The sequence below is a fragment of the Histoplasma capsulatum genome (assembly GCF_000150115.1).
Source record: "Histoplasma capsulatum G186AR genomic scaffold supercont2.4, whole genome shotgun sequence".
Classification (NCBI taxonomy): domain Eukaryota; kingdom Fungi; phylum Ascomycota; class Eurotiomycetes; order Onygenales; family Ajellomycetaceae; genus Histoplasma; species Histoplasma capsulatum.
In genome coordinates this window covers 178,888-195,695 of record NW_025544804.1, presented here as the reverse complement: position 1 = coordinate 195,695, position 16,808 = coordinate 178,888, and the positions used below count along the sequence as shown (strand labels likewise).

The following is a 16,808-nucleotide window of genomic DNA, read 5'->3' as shown; positions in this document are numbered from 1 at the left end:
TGCAAAGTTGTTTAGGCCGGATCCATTGCTGCTGCCGCTAGAGGATGATGGCGGGGTGGTGGAGTCTCGCTGGGCGATCTTGCAGCCGCAGTAGAGATTTTGGCGTTGGACGGCGGGTTGGATCGGCGAGGAGTACGCGGGCGGGTAGATATTGGATTGCGTGGCAAGGCAGGACATGATGTGGAAGGGGGAGTCGATGGAGATTTCGAAATGGCGGCGTTTGCTGGGGTCTCTTTCGTCTGTTCTCGAGAGGCGGAGAACGATCTGGTTTTTGTTCAGTTTGTTAGTTGCTGTCTCCGCCTGCTAACATGCGGTGGTAATGGGTATATGTGTGAAAAAATAGATATATTTCTATAAGAAAAGAAAAGAAAAGATAAAAGAAAATTCACCTTGATCCAATGGTGTATCTGCAGTTGCTCATGCGTAGTATCAAAATGTAGCGAACGAATAGGGTCTCTTTTCTTCAGTTCTGTGCAGGTAGGAAGCTGCACATTGAACTCCATCTCCGTCGGGCCGACTTCAAAGCTCTCCTCCAGATCCCCCAGCAGATTGGTGTTCCGTGGGTTCACATATTCTATTCCCTCGGCCGCTTCTCTTCGAGCATCATACGCAACACCGCCACCAGCAGTTACCCTACAAACACTACCGGGAAATGCACTAGTACTCTGCGAATCCGCGCGCTTCTCGAACAAGAGCACCTTCTTCGACCCATCAACTCTATGATATGTCCTGTTATTCGCCACGACCTGGGTGTTCTCGGTCACAATCACCTTGATGCGATGCAGCGAGACCTTCGCCAGGGGCGTCAGCTTAAAGGCAATGGGGACCTGCCCACCCAGCGGGAAAGATTTGCCCGAAATGACGATATCGTAGTGTAGCTGATCTTCCCACGTTCGCGAAATGGCAATGGGCTCGACGTGCTCCAGGGACCCTTCCGGGGGTGTCCGGATAAACGGCACCTCTCTGTGGCCGAGGAGGTTCGGACGGAATGCCCCTGATCGTTCAACACTTGCTTCTAACATGTACTTAACCCAGCCCGCAGGCGAGTCTATGCTCTCGGGGTACCGTGAGGAGATAGGGAGCTCGAAATTGTACCAATAATCGCCGGCTCGAAAAGTTTGAAGCCTCTCGCTGATACACTGGGTTCGCCATGACGGGGGAATTCGCCTTTCGCAAAGCTCCGTGAGCAATTTGACTGAAGGGACAGTTTTTTGACATCCCTGGTCTGTTTCGCCCGCGACAAATTTGAAGCGGAAAGTGCGAGGAGCTCGATTGTCGACGCTGCCAGCTCTTTCGTCGACACCGCTGCGACCTTGAGTCTGATGTGGTCGGCTCCGTGGCTATATTCGGCATCTGGGAGCTGCGCATTGAATAACATCCAGGTGTGATTCAATATTGCATGGTTCTCGTGGAATTGGTTCTTTTTGGGTGGAACTCCTGTAAAAATAAAACTCAAGAAGAAAATTAGCTTATATATGAAATACATTCAAAATAGAAATGCTTTATACACACACACACACACACACACACACAAAGGAAACGAAAGGAACAGCAAAGGAACAAGTAGGGAACCACCTTCAGGCCAATTCGTCTGTCCCATGCCCTTGAAGTTCAAACAGATCTTCTTGATCTTCGCCGGCTTGGATAGCTTCAAGCGAAGGGTCCCCCGCAGAATCGATGTCTTGGTGGTGTCTGCATTATCGCGATCGAACCCTTCAAGAAACAGCACCGGCTCAGCCAGGCAGATGGAAACGGCAATCCCATTGGCCGAGGCGACAACTTTCTCATGCCCGAACAGCGACAGCGCGGATAACGACTCGTCACTTTTGCGGCCGTGGGCATAGCCGCAGCATTCAACGCTCGACGGGCGACGGCTGAGTGATGTCGAGCTCGGGGTACTAGAACCAGCATGCGATCCCGAGCTCACGGACGTCGCGGAGCCGACTAGCAGGGCCTCTCGAGGCATCAACATATCTCCATATCCCAGGGGGAGGGATACCGAAAATGGCCGTGGGCCTCTTCTAGGCCTGCGTGAAGGCGTCTTGGAAGGTCGTGGAGGCGGATGGTCTCGGGTGGATGAGGGCGAAGCGGCGGCAACAGCAGGAGCGGGGCCAAGGGAGGGAGCGAAGCAAAGGAAACGTTTCGCGGAGTCTGGAATTAGCGCCAGGATAGCGACTTGGACGGGGAAGCCCTTTATTGTTTTTCTGCTGGAGATATCAACAAGTAAAAGGGATCGAGGGTGGCGAGGGAAGAACGGACGGCGGAGCCACTGGCTTCCTGCGGCTGGTGCTTCCCAAGGTTTGTCTCGGTCTGGCGTCGCTTTAAACAGCAAACAGCGCTTGGAGGTTTGCGTGGCTAGGGAATATAAATAAATACTGAGTAGAAAATAAACACGATAAAAAAAGAAAACAGAAATGTCAGCTGGACGCTGAAGTCTGAAGTCTGAAGTCTGAACAACAGAGCTCTAGCTTGGGCAGGATTCTTAGTTGGTTATTTACTTGCACTAGATCACTTAGCACAAGAGTTTCTTGTGGTTGACGTAATTGAATGTTTTTTCGCCGTTGCAGACAGTAGACAGCAGACAGCAGACAGCAGACACCCATGCCAGCCAGGGTACAGGGAAGCCAGGGAAGCCAGGGAAGCCAGGGAAGCAATGGAAACTTGAAGCAACCTGGGAAAGCCGTTGCTCGACGCCGTCTCGGAAACAAGCCTTCGTTCGAGACCACCCCGAGGGCAGAAGGACGGTGGATGGGACAGGAAATGGTTGACTGATACAGCGCTCTTGAGTAGGACTCGGAGATGAATACTGGTATGGACTGTTAGTAGTAGTAGTAGTAGTAGTGCTACTGCTACTTGCCAGGAGGTTTGTACCATAACTACCAGGAGCAACTAATCTATCTATACAAAGGTAACTTGATAGAACTGCAGTCTCGCCGCAAGTCAACCTTCCCCCCTGTCTAATCCAGAGCCAGCCTGCGAAAAGCAAATAACTAATTTAACATAAAACAAATGCTGGAAGTGCACGCAGACATCATTTTGAAGAATCCGGGGCGGAGTCTAGACCAGACTTGTGCCAGGGCCTCTTTTTTTGCTTCGTGCGATGGTCAACTTAGAGTATCTTGAGCATTCAATTTCGTCCCCTCGGCTCCGACATAGTTAGCCAAATCCCTGATCTATGCTCTTTTTTCCCTTCTCCCAGCTACTAGTATCTTTCTTTGCCGGTGATTGGAAATTCAAGGAGATTTCAGGAGGACCATGTTGGGCCGCTCACTCTATATTAACTCCAGGGAAGATGAATTCTGGGTTGATAAGTAATAGAACAAATATGGAGGAAAAGTACAAAGAATATTCCCTCGAGGCCAAGGAGTACATACCTTCATTCAACTACATACATACATCGCATTTACTTATCCATAGACTCGTTAAACACGACCAACCAAGCCAAGACACCATTTTGTGAAGAACGGGGGGGAAAGGGTCCCATGCCTTGAACTACTAGCACTAGTCGTGGCTTGACGACGACAAGATTGATGTCATATCGACGACTGCTTCCAAGATCCCGCCGACGCTCGCCACAGCCGATAGCAACGAGTAGTACTAATACTAATACTACTCCCACTCCTACTCCTACTACCACCACCAAAGATCAAAGTCGACTTTTGCTTGCGAACTCGGGTTGACTGCGAATACTAGAAATGACGTCATGTGCCGGCCTCGGCTAGCTAACCGGATGCGGCAAGGGGGCGAGCCCTAACTGCGCCGATCGGGAAGGTGTCCACCGCTTTTTTTTTTGTTTGACAACGCAGAGGCAGAGACAGCGAGGTGGAGATGGAGACGGGGACGGGGATGGGATAGAGAGATAGAGAGATAGAGAAATATATTCGAGAGACAAGGTATACAGACACACGGTTGCTAGTACTGTTCGGAGGACTGGTATTTCACAACTGTGTGTGGAAATTCCGCAGTTTAATTTTTACGTCATTTATGAGTTCCATAGTTGGCTATCTTCAAGTTTGTTCCTCTCTGCTTCCTCTTTTCTCCTTCTTCTTCTCCACACCCCGCCATCCACTCTCCACCATCACCCCGCTCTTCTCTTCTTTTTTTTTTCCTTCTCCACTCCAAAACAAAACAAAAAGACAATAGACAGCGATATAAGACCCCCCTTTTCCTGCCCGTGTGCACTATACACCCGTGCTAGTTATTGCTATTTTAACTTTCGCGGCGCCTTTCCCTAGCATACCATCTGACCCGAGAGAGTCTCTGCCTCGCCTGTTGCGCACCGGCGCATTCAATATAGTATCCCTCTCGACAGGCGACAGCAGTCAGTCTACTTACACGCATACGCACTCTCTCTCCCTCTCTCCCTCTCCCTCTCCCTCTATATATATCTCCAACATGCGGGATCTCCGTCGCCAGGCTCTCGAGAGCAAAAAGACCGTTTCTCGCAAGGCGCAGAGCCGCGAGGCCTCTCGTGCTACATCTCGCACAAATTCCGCCCACAACTCCCGTCCTTCCTCCCGGAATGCGAGCAGACATCCGTCGGATGATGAGGATGGTGAGAGTGAAGGTACCGCTTACAGGTATGTTGATTACGTTTTACTTTACCCATTTACACAGATATCTATATCTATATATATATATATATATATATATATATCCCGTACAACTGACTCTTCTCTCTTCTATCGTACAGCACCCCGTCGCTCGATGAGTACTTCCCCTCCGCAAACGACGAGGAGACGACGGCTTCTTCCGAATCCTGGCAAGCAGACCTAGAAGACGTGATCAGGGACTTCAACGACCGCAAACGCAGCAGCGTCCTTAGCCGCGAGGACGCCCTGACCGCCTACGTCCGCATCCTGACATCCCACTACGTCGAGGAAGCCCTGCCCGACTTCAACGAACTGCTCGCCTCTTTCGCGAAGAGCATCAAGTCCGAGTCCAGCGAGAAGGAGACCGTCCTCGCCCTGAAAGCAGTGAGCCTCACGGTGTTGACATTCCTCGATGAATCCATCTACGACCAGATGGTCTCCGTCCTCCGACGGACCATCACAGACTCCCCCAGCATGCCCATCAAAGCCGCCGCCATCCACTGCCTGGGCGCCTGCACCTTCTTCGGCGGCGCCGGTGAGGACGAGATCCTCGAGCAGATGAACTTCCTGCTCGAGATCGTCTCGTCGGACGGCCACTACGTCAACGCGGGCGACGATGCGGATGTCGTCACGGCTGCGCTGGAGGAGTGGGGGTTCCTCGCGACGGAAGTCGAGGACCTCGAACACGAGAGTGAGGACGCTATCGAGGCGTTCGTGGAGCAGCTGGAGAGCAGCGAAGCATCCGTGCAGATTGCAGCGGGCGAGAATATCGCCCTGCTGTACGAGAAGAGCTACACCCCGCTGGAGGAAGGGGAGTCAATCGACGACGGCGAGGACGAGGGGAACAACGAGTTCTCGGACGGGGAAGGGGCCTCGTCGCTGCTCTTATCCGACGACGAGGATGCCGGCAGCGGCGGCGTGGACAACGGCCCCCCTCTAATCAAGCGCTACAACCCCTACCACAACACGCCGCGGATCCTCCGCCAGGTCGACGCGCTCGCCAACGTGTCCGGCCGCCACATCAACAAGAAGTCCAAGCGCTCGCTGCACGCCAACTTCTCCTCGATCCTGACCACGATCGCCAACCCGCGCCGCGGCCCGCAGTACAGCAGGGCCATCGACAACGAGACGTCCCGCCAGTATGGCACGCGCAAGACGGTGAAGATCCACCAGGATGCGTCCATGAAGCTGGACCGCTGGTGGAAGTGGCTGCGGCTGGCGGCCCTGCGGCGGCTGCTGAGATGGGGTTTTGTGACGCATTATTTCGAGGGGAGCAGAGGGGTTTTGGAGTGTTTGCCGGTCATGGTGAGACCGGTGGTGAAGAGGAAGGTGAAGGGGATGGATGGTGGTGGTAGTAGTAGTAGTAGTAGTGGGGGTGGAGGTGGGAAGAAGGGCGGGAGGCGGAAAGGAGTTGAAATGTTTTGAGTTGATTTTTTCTTCTCTTTCATTTTCTTCTTTGTTTTTCGGGGATCTTCTTTTACGTCTTCATTTCCTCCCCACCCCGGCCCCTCCCCTTGTTATTACAGCGTCCTATCAAAATTCATCACCATTTGGATATTTGACTCCTCATTTCCCATTTTTCTCTTCTTCGTTTTTTTTTTTTGAACTCGTTTTCGGGGCGCCTCTTCTCCTCCTCTTTCTTTCTTTCTTTCCATCTTCCTTGTTTCTAACCCTTAACTAATTCTTCATTTACATACCCTTTTCTATCTCTCTTTTTTTCTTCCCCTGCCATTTCCTTGTTGATATAGCATCCATACAACGCCAAAGTACAGTTCATACATACGTACATACATACATACAATGCATTCCTGTCTCCTTTCCCTTTTCCCTCTCCTCCCCCTTCCTCCTCGATCGAAATTCTCACCGTGGAGTAGCTAAATCATATAAATATATATATATATATATATATTCCCCTACCATTCCATCTTCTCTTTCCTTTTCGGCTTCCAGGGAAGAAAAGGACGCACACACACATATACACGGAGATGAAGGACACGAATCATTTTTACTGAAGTTGCCATGAAAAACAACAACAACAACAAGATACCCCTTAGAACGGCATAGATGGATGGGGTTGGGTGATTCCTTACATGTCCCTCACGTCTCCTATACTAGTTATACTTACTCATGTTATATTATATTATATTCTGTTATCTTATATTGTATTATATTCTATTGTATTTAGCGAGATGCATCTTCCGCTATCCACTATCCGCTATCCGCTATCCGCTATCCGCTATTCTGTACAAGATCGTTTTTGCTTTTTGCGCGGGGGTTTTCCATTCGGGCTTGGCTTGCATCGCATCGCATCGCGGGTTGGTTTGTTGAGGTGAGGGCTGTTTGTTTCTTCTTCTTCTTCTTCTTCTTCTTCTTCTTCTTCTTCTTCTTCTTCTTCTACCTTCTCCTACTTTCTGTACTGGTATGCATGGATGCCTGTGGTGTTAGGATATGAAGTGTGGGGGGGGGGGTTTGTCGCCGCGGCGTGACTGTGCTGTGTGTAGTTATGTAGTTATGTACTATACAATAGAAAAACGATGGATTTGTGAGTTACGGATAGATATGTTTTTGTTCTCACTTTTCTAATTTTGCAAGTCAAGCTGGACAGTCTTATCTAGCCTCTTAACTAGTTAGATCAAATGGTTCAAAGAAAAGGAAAGAAAAGAAAAGAAAAGAAACCTTACCTGCATGTTTGTTCTCCCTTTCATTGCAACGGGGTGGGGGATGGTATATAGATAGATAGATAGATAACCTCTGGATGATATAAGAGGTATTTTTTCAATCAAAAGTTCAAAAATATATTTATTTATATTCTGCAGAAATACGATGATAAATACAAGTTGACTAGTAGGGGAAAAAAAAAATAAATAAATAATAAAGGTCCCCCTCTTTTGAAGGGAAAAAGAAAGAAGGTAAAAATAAAATGAGTAAATAAATAAAATAAATAACTAAATAGTTAGATAAAAGAACCAGGAAGAGTGATTTGATTGTCGATCCGTCTTCGAAACAAGGAAACCCGTAAAATGAAATATGAAAACGAAAACGAAAAAAAAAGAAGAAGAAAAGAAAAACAGATGAAGGAAAGAAGAATAATAAATTTCACAACCAAAACGCCCCAAAACAACGAAAAAAAAAAAAAAGAGAGAGGGAGGGATGACGGCTTGAATCGCATATCCCCCAAGGATCTGATATCCCCACTCTTTCTCCGCTCCACTCCACTGGACCGCCGCAGCACTCGCTATTCATACTCGATGGCTCTGCGTCCGCCAACCGCCTGGTCCCGCGGAGCCAGGAGGTGCAGGAAGTGGGCCGGAAGGAGGCGGTGCCGGCCTTGACGGCAAAGTCGCAGATTGTATGGGGGCTCGCGCGGTCGTGGCAGACGCCGACATGGGGGATGCATACTGCGGGACAGAGGTGTCGATGTGCGGATGGCTGGGGTATTGCCGCGACGAGTGAGGAATGCTGCTGTTGTTGTTGCTGTGTCCGTTGCCGTTTGAGGTTAAATGCTGAAGGGGGTTGTGGTTGTAATCTGGATGGTGGTGGGTTGCGCTGCCGAGCGAGAGATGCTCGAAGCCCATTGTTGACGAGGGTTCAATGGCGGACATTGGGTCGCCGTACATCTGCCCGGCACTGCTGTTGTTACTGGTAGGTTCCCGGGCAATGTTCAGGGGGATTTCTCCGGACGTGGGTGTGTAGCGGGCTCGAGGGGACGCTTCTGCGTTTCGGGAGTGGGAGATGGAATCCCTCGAGCCGTCTCGCGTGATTGCTTTCGGGGCTGGTGGTGCGAGGTATGATTTCCTGTTGTGCTGTTCCATCATGCTGATTGCCCATTCGCGGAGATTTACTGGGGTTCGTTTGGCAGCTTGGAGGAAAGCATCTTTGTCCTGTGGAGTCGGTCATGTTAGAGATTCTATTCAGAATGAGAATGAAAAAAAAATAGACATAGATATAGATATATCTTGAACAAAAAGAAGGCCTCCTTTATGAGACTGATCGGGTGGATTCTGTATGTGGGCTTACATAGAGCTCCCGCGGCGTTGGACGTTCCTCCGGTTTCTTGAGCAAACACTTGGCAACGAACTCATCCAAGATTGGCGGGAATGCATCGCTCTTGGGCAACTTTGGTGCGGGTTCATGCACGATTTGCTGCAACAGATCCAGAATTCCCATTGGCCCCGCACTTGCGCGATCACCCGCAGCCGAGTCGGTTGCATCAAAGGGAAAGCGGCCCACAGCCAGTTCCATTACGGTTAAACCAACACTCCACACATCCGAGCGTACGGTATATGCCCCGCCCTGAATACGCTCGGGAGCCATGTATGTCGATGTGCCGACAAAAGTGTCCGCTATCGAGTTGACGGTTTCGGTAGCCACGCCAAAATCGCAAAGCTTTATATTTCCTCTCGAATTTATTAGGACGTTGGAGGGCTTGATATCTCTGTGCATGATGCGGTGGACTTCGTATAGGTATACAAGGCCTGCGAGGATAGATTCTGCGATTTTCCCGAGGACATCGACACGGACGGGGCCAAAGTCTTTGGAGATACGGTCAAGGGAACTGCCGGAGACACATGAATTAGTTCCCTATACTGCTTCCAGTCTATTGAATAGTAATCAAAAGAAATTGACATCAACAAAAGCACAACGAACACTTACCCGCAATCCATATACTCCATACAGAGCACAATATCCCTGGCTTCATTTTGGAAAGCGCCGTAGACCGTAACAATGTATGGCGAATTGCAATCATGGCCGACCTGTAACTCTCTCACAATCTGTTTCCTCACGTTCTCTTTGACGTCTACCCGGATGATCTAGATGCAACGACAGCACCGGGGCCAAAACGGTTAGATAATTGCGTTCACAAATATATGCCAACAGGTTCCTACCGAAGCAGAAACGGGAGAAAACAGTAAAGAACACACTTTCCGAGCCATAATGACTTTTGTCGACGCATGCATCACCTTGCTGACCGTCCCTCCATTGCCCGCCCCGAGCTCCTTCAGCACCACCAGGTCCTCACTCCTTAAATCGAGCTTAAACTCCAGTCCGATCTCTAGTGTGTCTGTCCGGTTACCGTCTTGATTGCCGAAGCCACCTGGTATCTGAGCATCGCCATCTGAAGTGTTGGAGCCAGCCTTTGGCCCCGCAGAATTGAGAGCTAGCCCCTTCACATTCTTTCGCTTCAGTGTCCGCGCCTTGAAGGAGTCTCCCATTGTTTGGGGGGAGGGGCTTTATTCGGAGGCCTTATTTAATTAACTTTGTTTTTTGCTTTTTGCTTTTTCGTTTTTACTTTTTATCTTATTGTTTTCTTGGATAGCGAAATGAGCTGGCAGATCTCGACCTTGCTTACTGCAGGTCGGGCGCAAATGACGGAAAGGGAAATTCAAGGCCTGGAAACGAGCGGTGGTGAGGTGCTGTGAGTGAGCGAGTGAATGGAGGAAGAGTGAGAGTCGGAGCTGCTGCCCTCTGGTTGTGGCGTAAGTAATATATATATGTATATATATGTAGTTATGCCTGAATGTTGTTGTAAGAGAGTGAGTTGGCTCGTCTGGTTGTTGCCAATGTTGGGTTTGGAGGGGCCGGGGCTGGACGGGGATGAATGGGTAAATAAATAATTGGGTGATTGGGCACCGCCAGCAACAAACCCACTCAGCGCATATAATCTGGATGTTATTTCAACATACCAGACGGGCACAGAAGGAGAAGACCTCTGTGTCAGTTAGAATTGCTGCAAATAACTTCAAGCCCCTTTCTGCTGCCACAGGATGGAACGAGACGGGTGGCTATTGCGGACTATTTTTCTTGGGCTTTCGTCAAATATTTAACTTGAACTTTATGTACAGGTACGTAAATCTAATATTAATGGAGGGGAGGCTTTGGCTATGGTGGGGACTCTGGGAATTAAATATAACGATCAAATCACTATTCATAGTTGTAGGAAATATCCTCCGCTCGCGATTGTAGCCGTGGCCGTCATTCTCTGCCTGGAACTGTTTTTCCTTGGATATAACTACATTGCACTCACCAGCCAATAATCCCGTTCAGCTGCAGGGGACCAGCCGATGGCCCCCAAATTTTGCAACTCTCCGTGCCCCTTCGATCCGGAAGTCTAGCAGAAAGTAGGACTGAATGACCCCATAGCGTGGCCAATCCACGCCCAGAAAGGCCCAGCATCGGCTTGGCCTGTGGGTTGGGAACACGGCGCGAGGTATTAATCTCCCCCCTCCCCCCCTCTCTGCTCTGTGGAACATCCCATTGGGAGGATATCGTTAATTTACCCTCTCGTACGGACTGATAATTGCGAGTGTTGGGCATGGGAGAATGTTCGTGGCTGGCCTTTCGAATATCCTTGCAAAGATTGCAAATGGCGTGAGCTGGTCCTTCTTCTCTCTCTATATCAGTCGTGGGGTCGAATGCATCAATCGGATAGGCTAGTTCTGTTGACGATTTCTTTCTGATTCTTTTAGGCGTTAAATAGCGCTAAACGATCTGTGTTTGGCTGATTTTGAGCCACCATTGCCAATAAATACCCAGGGCATTCGAGCTCCTTTTGGGCAAATATTGTTATAAAAACCTGGCCAATAGTACCAGTATTCCCGTATTTCCACTATGCCTGGGGCTCTGGAGAAAATAAATATGGAATGTTCCTTAACAGACATCGTTGTGCTCAGAACATCTGCTCTGGACTCCAGAGGTAATGATGGATGCTAGTAGTTATTGGCCGGCTAGCCACAAGACACCAACAGGTCAGCCACATCGCAGGCTCAGTTATGATGAGCTACCAGCAGTCCAGAGAAGCGCTTTCAGAACAAGAGTACTTGCCCATAGAGTCATATATAGGTATTTATTTGATAGATATTTTTGTCAAGTCATTTTGTCCAGCGATCCCCGCTATTCCCGATACGGATTAAAGCCACTCTCAAGCGGCGATATGCGCCACAACGTAACCAGCCACACGCAGCACCCGCCACAGTCGGCAGCTTCTTCTTGAACCGTCGCCATTCCCGATCAGGAGAATGTCGAAGCTTCTCCTGCTGCGGTTTTTGTCCAGCACCACTCCAACCACTCCATCCCTCCCCTTTGTTGTGCCTGTGCATCTCAGGCCCTTTTTCGCGCTGTCGACTGGCTTGGCCCTAGAATCAGCATTGCACGGCAACCAGCAATCATGACGTCTCGAGACCTCCTCGACAACGAAGCCCTGCTTGACGACGAGGAGGATGATCAATCCTATGACGGGGAAGGAGCCGACGGTGCCCCAGCAGAACACGAGCATGCAAACGGGCGATTCGAGGATTCAAGCGAAGAAGATGAGGAAGACGACGACGAGGAGGCTGAACGCGCTGTGAGCTCTAACCCCACAAAACCCTTCCTTGTCTGCAAAACTCGCGAACTAAAGAGCCTGCCCTATTACTTGTAGGTCCGCGAAGGATTCATCGTCGACGAAGATGAGGAAATCGAGGAACGGGAAGAACGTCGTCGCGAGCGGAAAAGGCGTCGTCAGGTAGAACGCGAGCGTGAAGACGAGGATCTTGACGAGGAAGATATCTACTTGATTGGAGAAAATAACCCGGAGTTACAGCGCGCGCTACCTTCTGAGGTATGGCCCAGATATACACAACCTTGATACAAATACACAATACACTAGAACTAACATATTGTCTTGCTTTCTCAGCAGTCAAAGTTCAAGCGTCTGAAGCGCGGCCATAAATCCGATAGGGATCGCCATGTCTCTCGCGGCATCGATGACATGTTTAACTCCGACGAGGAAGAAGATGTTGATCACTATGGCAGGATCGGGCGCCATGAACGACGGGGGATGGAGGATGATATGGACAATTTCATTGAGGACGATGTCTTTTCAGACGAAGATCACGAACAGTTAAGAGAAGACGAGGAAATTGCACGCCCCATGAAAAAAGGCTTATCGGGATTCGGTGTGACGGATGCCGCAGGCCTTGATGAAACAGCGCTGGAAGACATGCGGATGGCTTTTGGTGACGGGAATGATTATCAATTCGCGCTTGAGGCCGAAGACCAAGAAGAAGAACTGGACGAAGATGAAGAAAAGCATCTTGACCTCAAGGATGTCTTCGAGCCGTCCCAACTTGCGGAGAAAATGTTGACCGAGGAGGATAATGTAATTCGTTTCACTGACGAACCCGAACGGTGTCAGATCGCGAGAAAACCATACAAGCATGTCATATTGACTGACGAGGAGTTCAAGGAAGAGGCGATCTGGATATCGAACCTGATGTTACTGAAGAAGCGCATCGATCCGGATCTGCGCGAGCCATTTCAGCGATCAATTGCCAAAGTCCTCGAGTTCATGATCACTGATGATTGGGAAGTCCCGTTCATATTCCAGCATCGCAAAGATTATCTTATCCACGCAGCTAAAGTGCCGGTGTCGCCTGATCCTTCCAATCCGGATGGCCCAGAGTACGTCGTCAAAGCCGAGAAGTTGTTGAATATGATAGATTTGTGGGATATTTTTGAATATGATCTCAAGTTCCGGTCACTTGTCGATAAGCGTAACACCTTGCAAAAGACATACGATAACCTCCAAGCCATTAGCAACGTAAAGGATAACATTTTCGAATTGATGTTGCCGCTAGCTGTGACAATGGAGGAGCTGCAGGATGTGCAGGACTATCTTTACTTCCAGTACCCTGGTCAACTGAAGGATATTGCAATGGTCAATGGAAGTGGTGAAAATGGGTCCTCTAAGCAACGACGAAAAGCTACCACGAGGACTTTCTCTGAACGTGTCAGAAATAGCCGGGCGTATGGTTTGGTCCGTGCATTTGGTATCACTGCGGATGCTTTCGCACAAAATGCGCTGAAGGAAGGGAAGCGACAATATACAGAAGACCCAACCGAACAACCGGATGTCATGGCAGATAATCTTGTTGACGAAAATTTCACAAATGGTGGCCATGCTTTGAAGGCTGCGAAAGCAATGTTTGCGGAAGAACTCACGATGAGTCCGAAGATGCGCAAGGTAATGAGGCAGGCGTTTTACATGAATGGGGTTATTGAGTGTTTCAGAACGGAAAAAGGATTAAAGAAGATCGATGAACAACATCCGTATTACGAATTCAAGTACCTTCGAAACCAACAGCTAAGCGATATTGCGCGCCGCCCGGAACTTTTTCTCAGGATGCTCAAGGCGGAGGAAGAGGGCTTAGTGGAGGTTAAAGTCCGATTCCAGAATTTTGAAAATTTCAAGAAAAACCTTTATTCGCAGATTGAGTCGGACAATTTCAGCGAGCTTGCTGATGCGTGGAACAGAGAGCGGAGGGAGGTCGTTGATATGGCCCTTGGGAAACTCGATAGGATCATGAGTCGAGGTGTTAAAGAAAATATTAGGACGGAATGCGAGAACCATGTCGCCAAGGAGTGCAGAGAAGCGTTCTCGCTACGACTTGACCAGGCCCCTTACAAACCGAAGGGGATGATCCTAGGCACTATTCCTAGAGTCCTTGCGTTATCGAATGGAAACGGCGTCGTTGGGAAAGATCCTATCTACTGGGCGTGGATTGAAGAAGATGGTAGAGTGCTGGAGAATGGGAAATTTGTCGACCTCTCTCTAGGTGACTCAGGCCGTATGGTTTCAGATGGAATAGATGTTGCTGCCTTTGTTGAACTCGTTGACAGACGCAAACCTGATGTTATCGGTGTAGCCGGATTCTCTCCCGAAACTAGAAAGCTTTACAAACAATTGGTGGATCTAGTCTCTTCGAAAGACCTGCGCAGCGCTACTTACACCAACGAATACGATGAGGAAGTCAGCGATCATCTGGAAGTGGTTATCGTGAATGATGAAGTTGCGCGACTCTACCAGACGAGCGAGCGGGCTAAAATGGAACACCCTGGTTTCGCTACCCTGACTCACTACTGTGTCGCGCTGGCCAAGTATCTGCAGAATCCTATGAAGGAGTATGCATCATTGGGTAGAGACATTGTATCGATTCAGTTCAAACCGGGCCAACAACTTGTTCCTGAGGACAAAATCCTGAAGCAGCTCGAAACGGCTCTCGTGGACATGGTCAACCTTTGTGGTGTCGACATAAACGAAGCCGTCACCGATATCGCAACAGCGAATCTGCTTACTTACGTCTGCGGCCTTGGACCCCGCAAAGCTGCTCAACTTCTTAAGATTATCAATATGAACGGAGGCATTGTCAACAATAGGATGGAGCTTTTAGGCGTCAATGCTCAATATCCGGCTATGGGTGTCAAAGTTTGGAATAACTGTGCAAGTTTCCTCTATATCGATTATGACAGCACTGATCCCGATGCGGACTACCTTGATAATACACGTGTTCATCCCGAAGACTATGATATCGGGCGGAAAATGGCCGCCGACGCCTTGGAGCTGGACGAGGAAGATATCAAGGCAGAAACAGATGAAAACGGCCAAGGCGCTATTATTCGCAAACTCATCAAGGAAGACGCGCAAGATAGAGTCAATGATCTTATTCTCGAGGAATATGCTGAACAGCTCGAGAAAAACCTCAATCAGCGAAAGCGAGCCACCCTCGAAACTATCCGTGCGGAATTACAACAACCGTATGAAGAACTGCGGAAACAGTTCGCCTTCCTAAGTACAGATGCAATCTTCACTATGTTGACTGGAGAAACGACTGAGTCCCTGGCAGAGGGGATGGTCGTACCTATCTCCATCAAACGCGTTTCAGACGATCATATCGACGGCAAGCTAGACTGCGGAATTGACGCTATCGCTGGTGAAGTCGAAATAACTGACCGCTATGACATTCCCGTTCGAAGCCTTTTCTCCCCCCACCAAACGGTGCAGGGAAAAATCCTCTACCTCAACCGTAAACTCCTCCAGGCCAACGTTTCCCTTCGAGAAAGCCAGATCAGCAAGCCCTATCGACGGCAGTTCGACCACCTCCGCGACGAATGGGATGAGCGACAAGAAGACGCGGATCGAGAGGCGCTGCGCGAAAAGACAGAGACCAGCGGCAGAACAATGCGCGTTATAAAACATCCGCTTTTCCGCGCCTTCAACGCTGCGCAGGCTGAGGAGTTCCTGGCGCCCCAGAGCCGTGGAGATGTGGTGATCAGACCATCGTCGAACGGGATCGATCATCTCGCAGCTACCTGGAAGGTTTCTGATGGCGTCTACCAGCACCTTGATATACTTGAACTAGACAAGGAGAATGAGTTTTCCGTGGGTAAGATTTTGAAGGTTGGCGGTAGGTACTCGTATAGTGATCTTGATGAGTTTATCGTCAATCATATCAAGACCATGGCCAAGAAGGTGGATGATATGATGAATCATGAGAAGTTCCAAGAGGGCAGCAAGGCTGATGCAGGTAAGACTCTAAAAAAACCTTTACTTAAATCACAAGTTTTCATGGAGCATTTTTCTTCAAAATAAATGAATGTATAAGTAAATGGCCAAGAACAAGAAGCTGACATTCCATCCGCACCAATCCAGAGGGCTGGTTGACAACCTATACAATAGCCAATCCACGCCGCTCCGCTTACGCCTTCTGCATCGACCGCAAGCACCCGGGCTATTTCCACCTCTGCTTCAAGGCGGGCGAGAATGCGCAGCTGAATAGCTGGGCTGTCAAGGTCATCCCGCAGGGGTATGAGTTGCAACGCAACCCGTATCCGGATATGATGGCGTTGTGTAATGGATTTAAACTGCTCTTTGCGAATTTGCAGGCAAGAGCTAAGACCCGGGGCGGCGGGGGTGGGTATAAGTGATTTTTGTCGGTGATGCTTAGATTGATTGGATTTGAAAGCAGGGAGTACCTTTTTCTCATCTCCGTTTTCGTTTCTTTTTCTGTGGCATAATGGATGGATAGATAAATAGGTTGGTTTGAAGCAATAGGTACATCCATTACATATCATCACAAACTTGTGTATTGCTACGCGGGCTTTTTCTGTTTCGTTTCTGTGTCTGTTTTCACATTTTTTCAGTTGATTACGTTATTTCTGCGAAATATAGCCGGGGGACCTTACTTAAATCTACTTCCTCTACCGATAACCCCTTCTTCGTTTTTGTCACTTGTTTACCAACAGAATTAGAATTGCCATGGTATTATGGAACGAGATGGCGCTGTATCATTTCCAATATATGATGACATCGATGGGAAACTTGCTGTCATAGGATTATATCGTTCTCATTCCAACTACAAAACTTCCATCAACGTTGCATGGACGCAACAGTATAATGAA

At 49.1% G+C, this 16,808-nt stretch overlaps 5 protein-coding genes across 5 annotated transcripts in view; 2 read left to right on the top strand and 3 right to left on the bottom strand.

Moving 5' to 3' along the window:
* HCBG_03161 (arrestin domain-containing protein) overlaps window positions 1-1,972 on the bottom strand; it is a gene marked incomplete at both ends in the record, with an annotated part of 2,704 nt that extends 732 nt beyond the window's left edge. The window contains 4 exons of the mRNA XM_045430210.1: window positions 137-264; window positions 390-1,015; window positions 1,066-1,437; window positions 1,576-1,972. Of these exons, the coding sequence (XP_045288353.1) occupies window positions 137-264; window positions 390-1,015; window positions 1,066-1,437; window positions 1,576-1,972 (1,523 nt within the window). The remainder of the gene's footprint in view (window positions 1-136; window positions 265-389; window positions 1,016-1,065; window positions 1,438-1,575) is intronic.
* Window positions 1,973-4,395: 2,423 nt separating this feature from the next.
* HCBG_03160 (IFRD domain-containing protein) lies at window positions 4,396-6,017 on the top strand (the record flags this gene model as incomplete). Its single annotated transcript, XM_045430209.1, has 2 exons — window positions 4,396-4,580; window positions 4,694-6,017. The coding sequence occupies 2 exons, from the start codon at window positions 4,396-4,398 to the stop codon at window positions 6,015-6,017; spliced, it is 1,509 nt and encodes a 502-aa protein (XP_045288352.1).
* Window positions 6,018-7,831: 1,814 nt separating this feature from the next.
* HCBG_03159 (MAP kinase) lies at window positions 7,832-9,805 on the bottom strand (the record flags this gene model as incomplete). The annotated part of the gene is made up of 4 exons (XM_045430208.1): window positions 7,832-8,473; window positions 8,610-9,147; window positions 9,246-9,346; window positions 9,515-9,805. The coding sequence occupies 4 exons, from the start codon at window positions 9,803-9,805 to the stop codon at window positions 7,832-7,834; spliced, it is 1,572 nt and encodes a 523-aa protein (XP_045288351.1).
* Window positions 9,806-10,375: 570 nt separating this feature from the next.
* Window positions 10,376-10,907, bottom strand: HCBG_03158 (uncharacterized protein; the record flags this gene model as incomplete). Its single annotated transcript, XM_045430207.1, has 2 exons — window positions 10,376-10,385; window positions 10,618-10,907. 2 exons carry the CDS (start codon window positions 10,905-10,907, stop codon window positions 10,376-10,378), a joined length of 300 nt encoding a protein of 99 aa, XP_045288350.1.
* A 294-nt stretch (window positions 10,908-11,201) lies between these two features.
* HCBG_03157 (transcription elongation factor spt6) lies at window positions 11,202-16,503 on the top strand (the record flags this gene model as incomplete). The annotated part of the gene is made up of 5 exons (XM_045430206.1): window positions 11,202-11,286; window positions 11,462-11,535; window positions 12,010-12,189; window positions 12,265-15,934; window positions 16,060-16,503. 5 exons carry the CDS (start codon window positions 11,202-11,204, stop codon window positions 16,332-16,334), a joined length of 4,284 nt encoding a protein of 1,427 aa, XP_045288349.1.
* Between the last annotated feature and the right edge of the window lie 305 nt (window positions 16,504-16,808).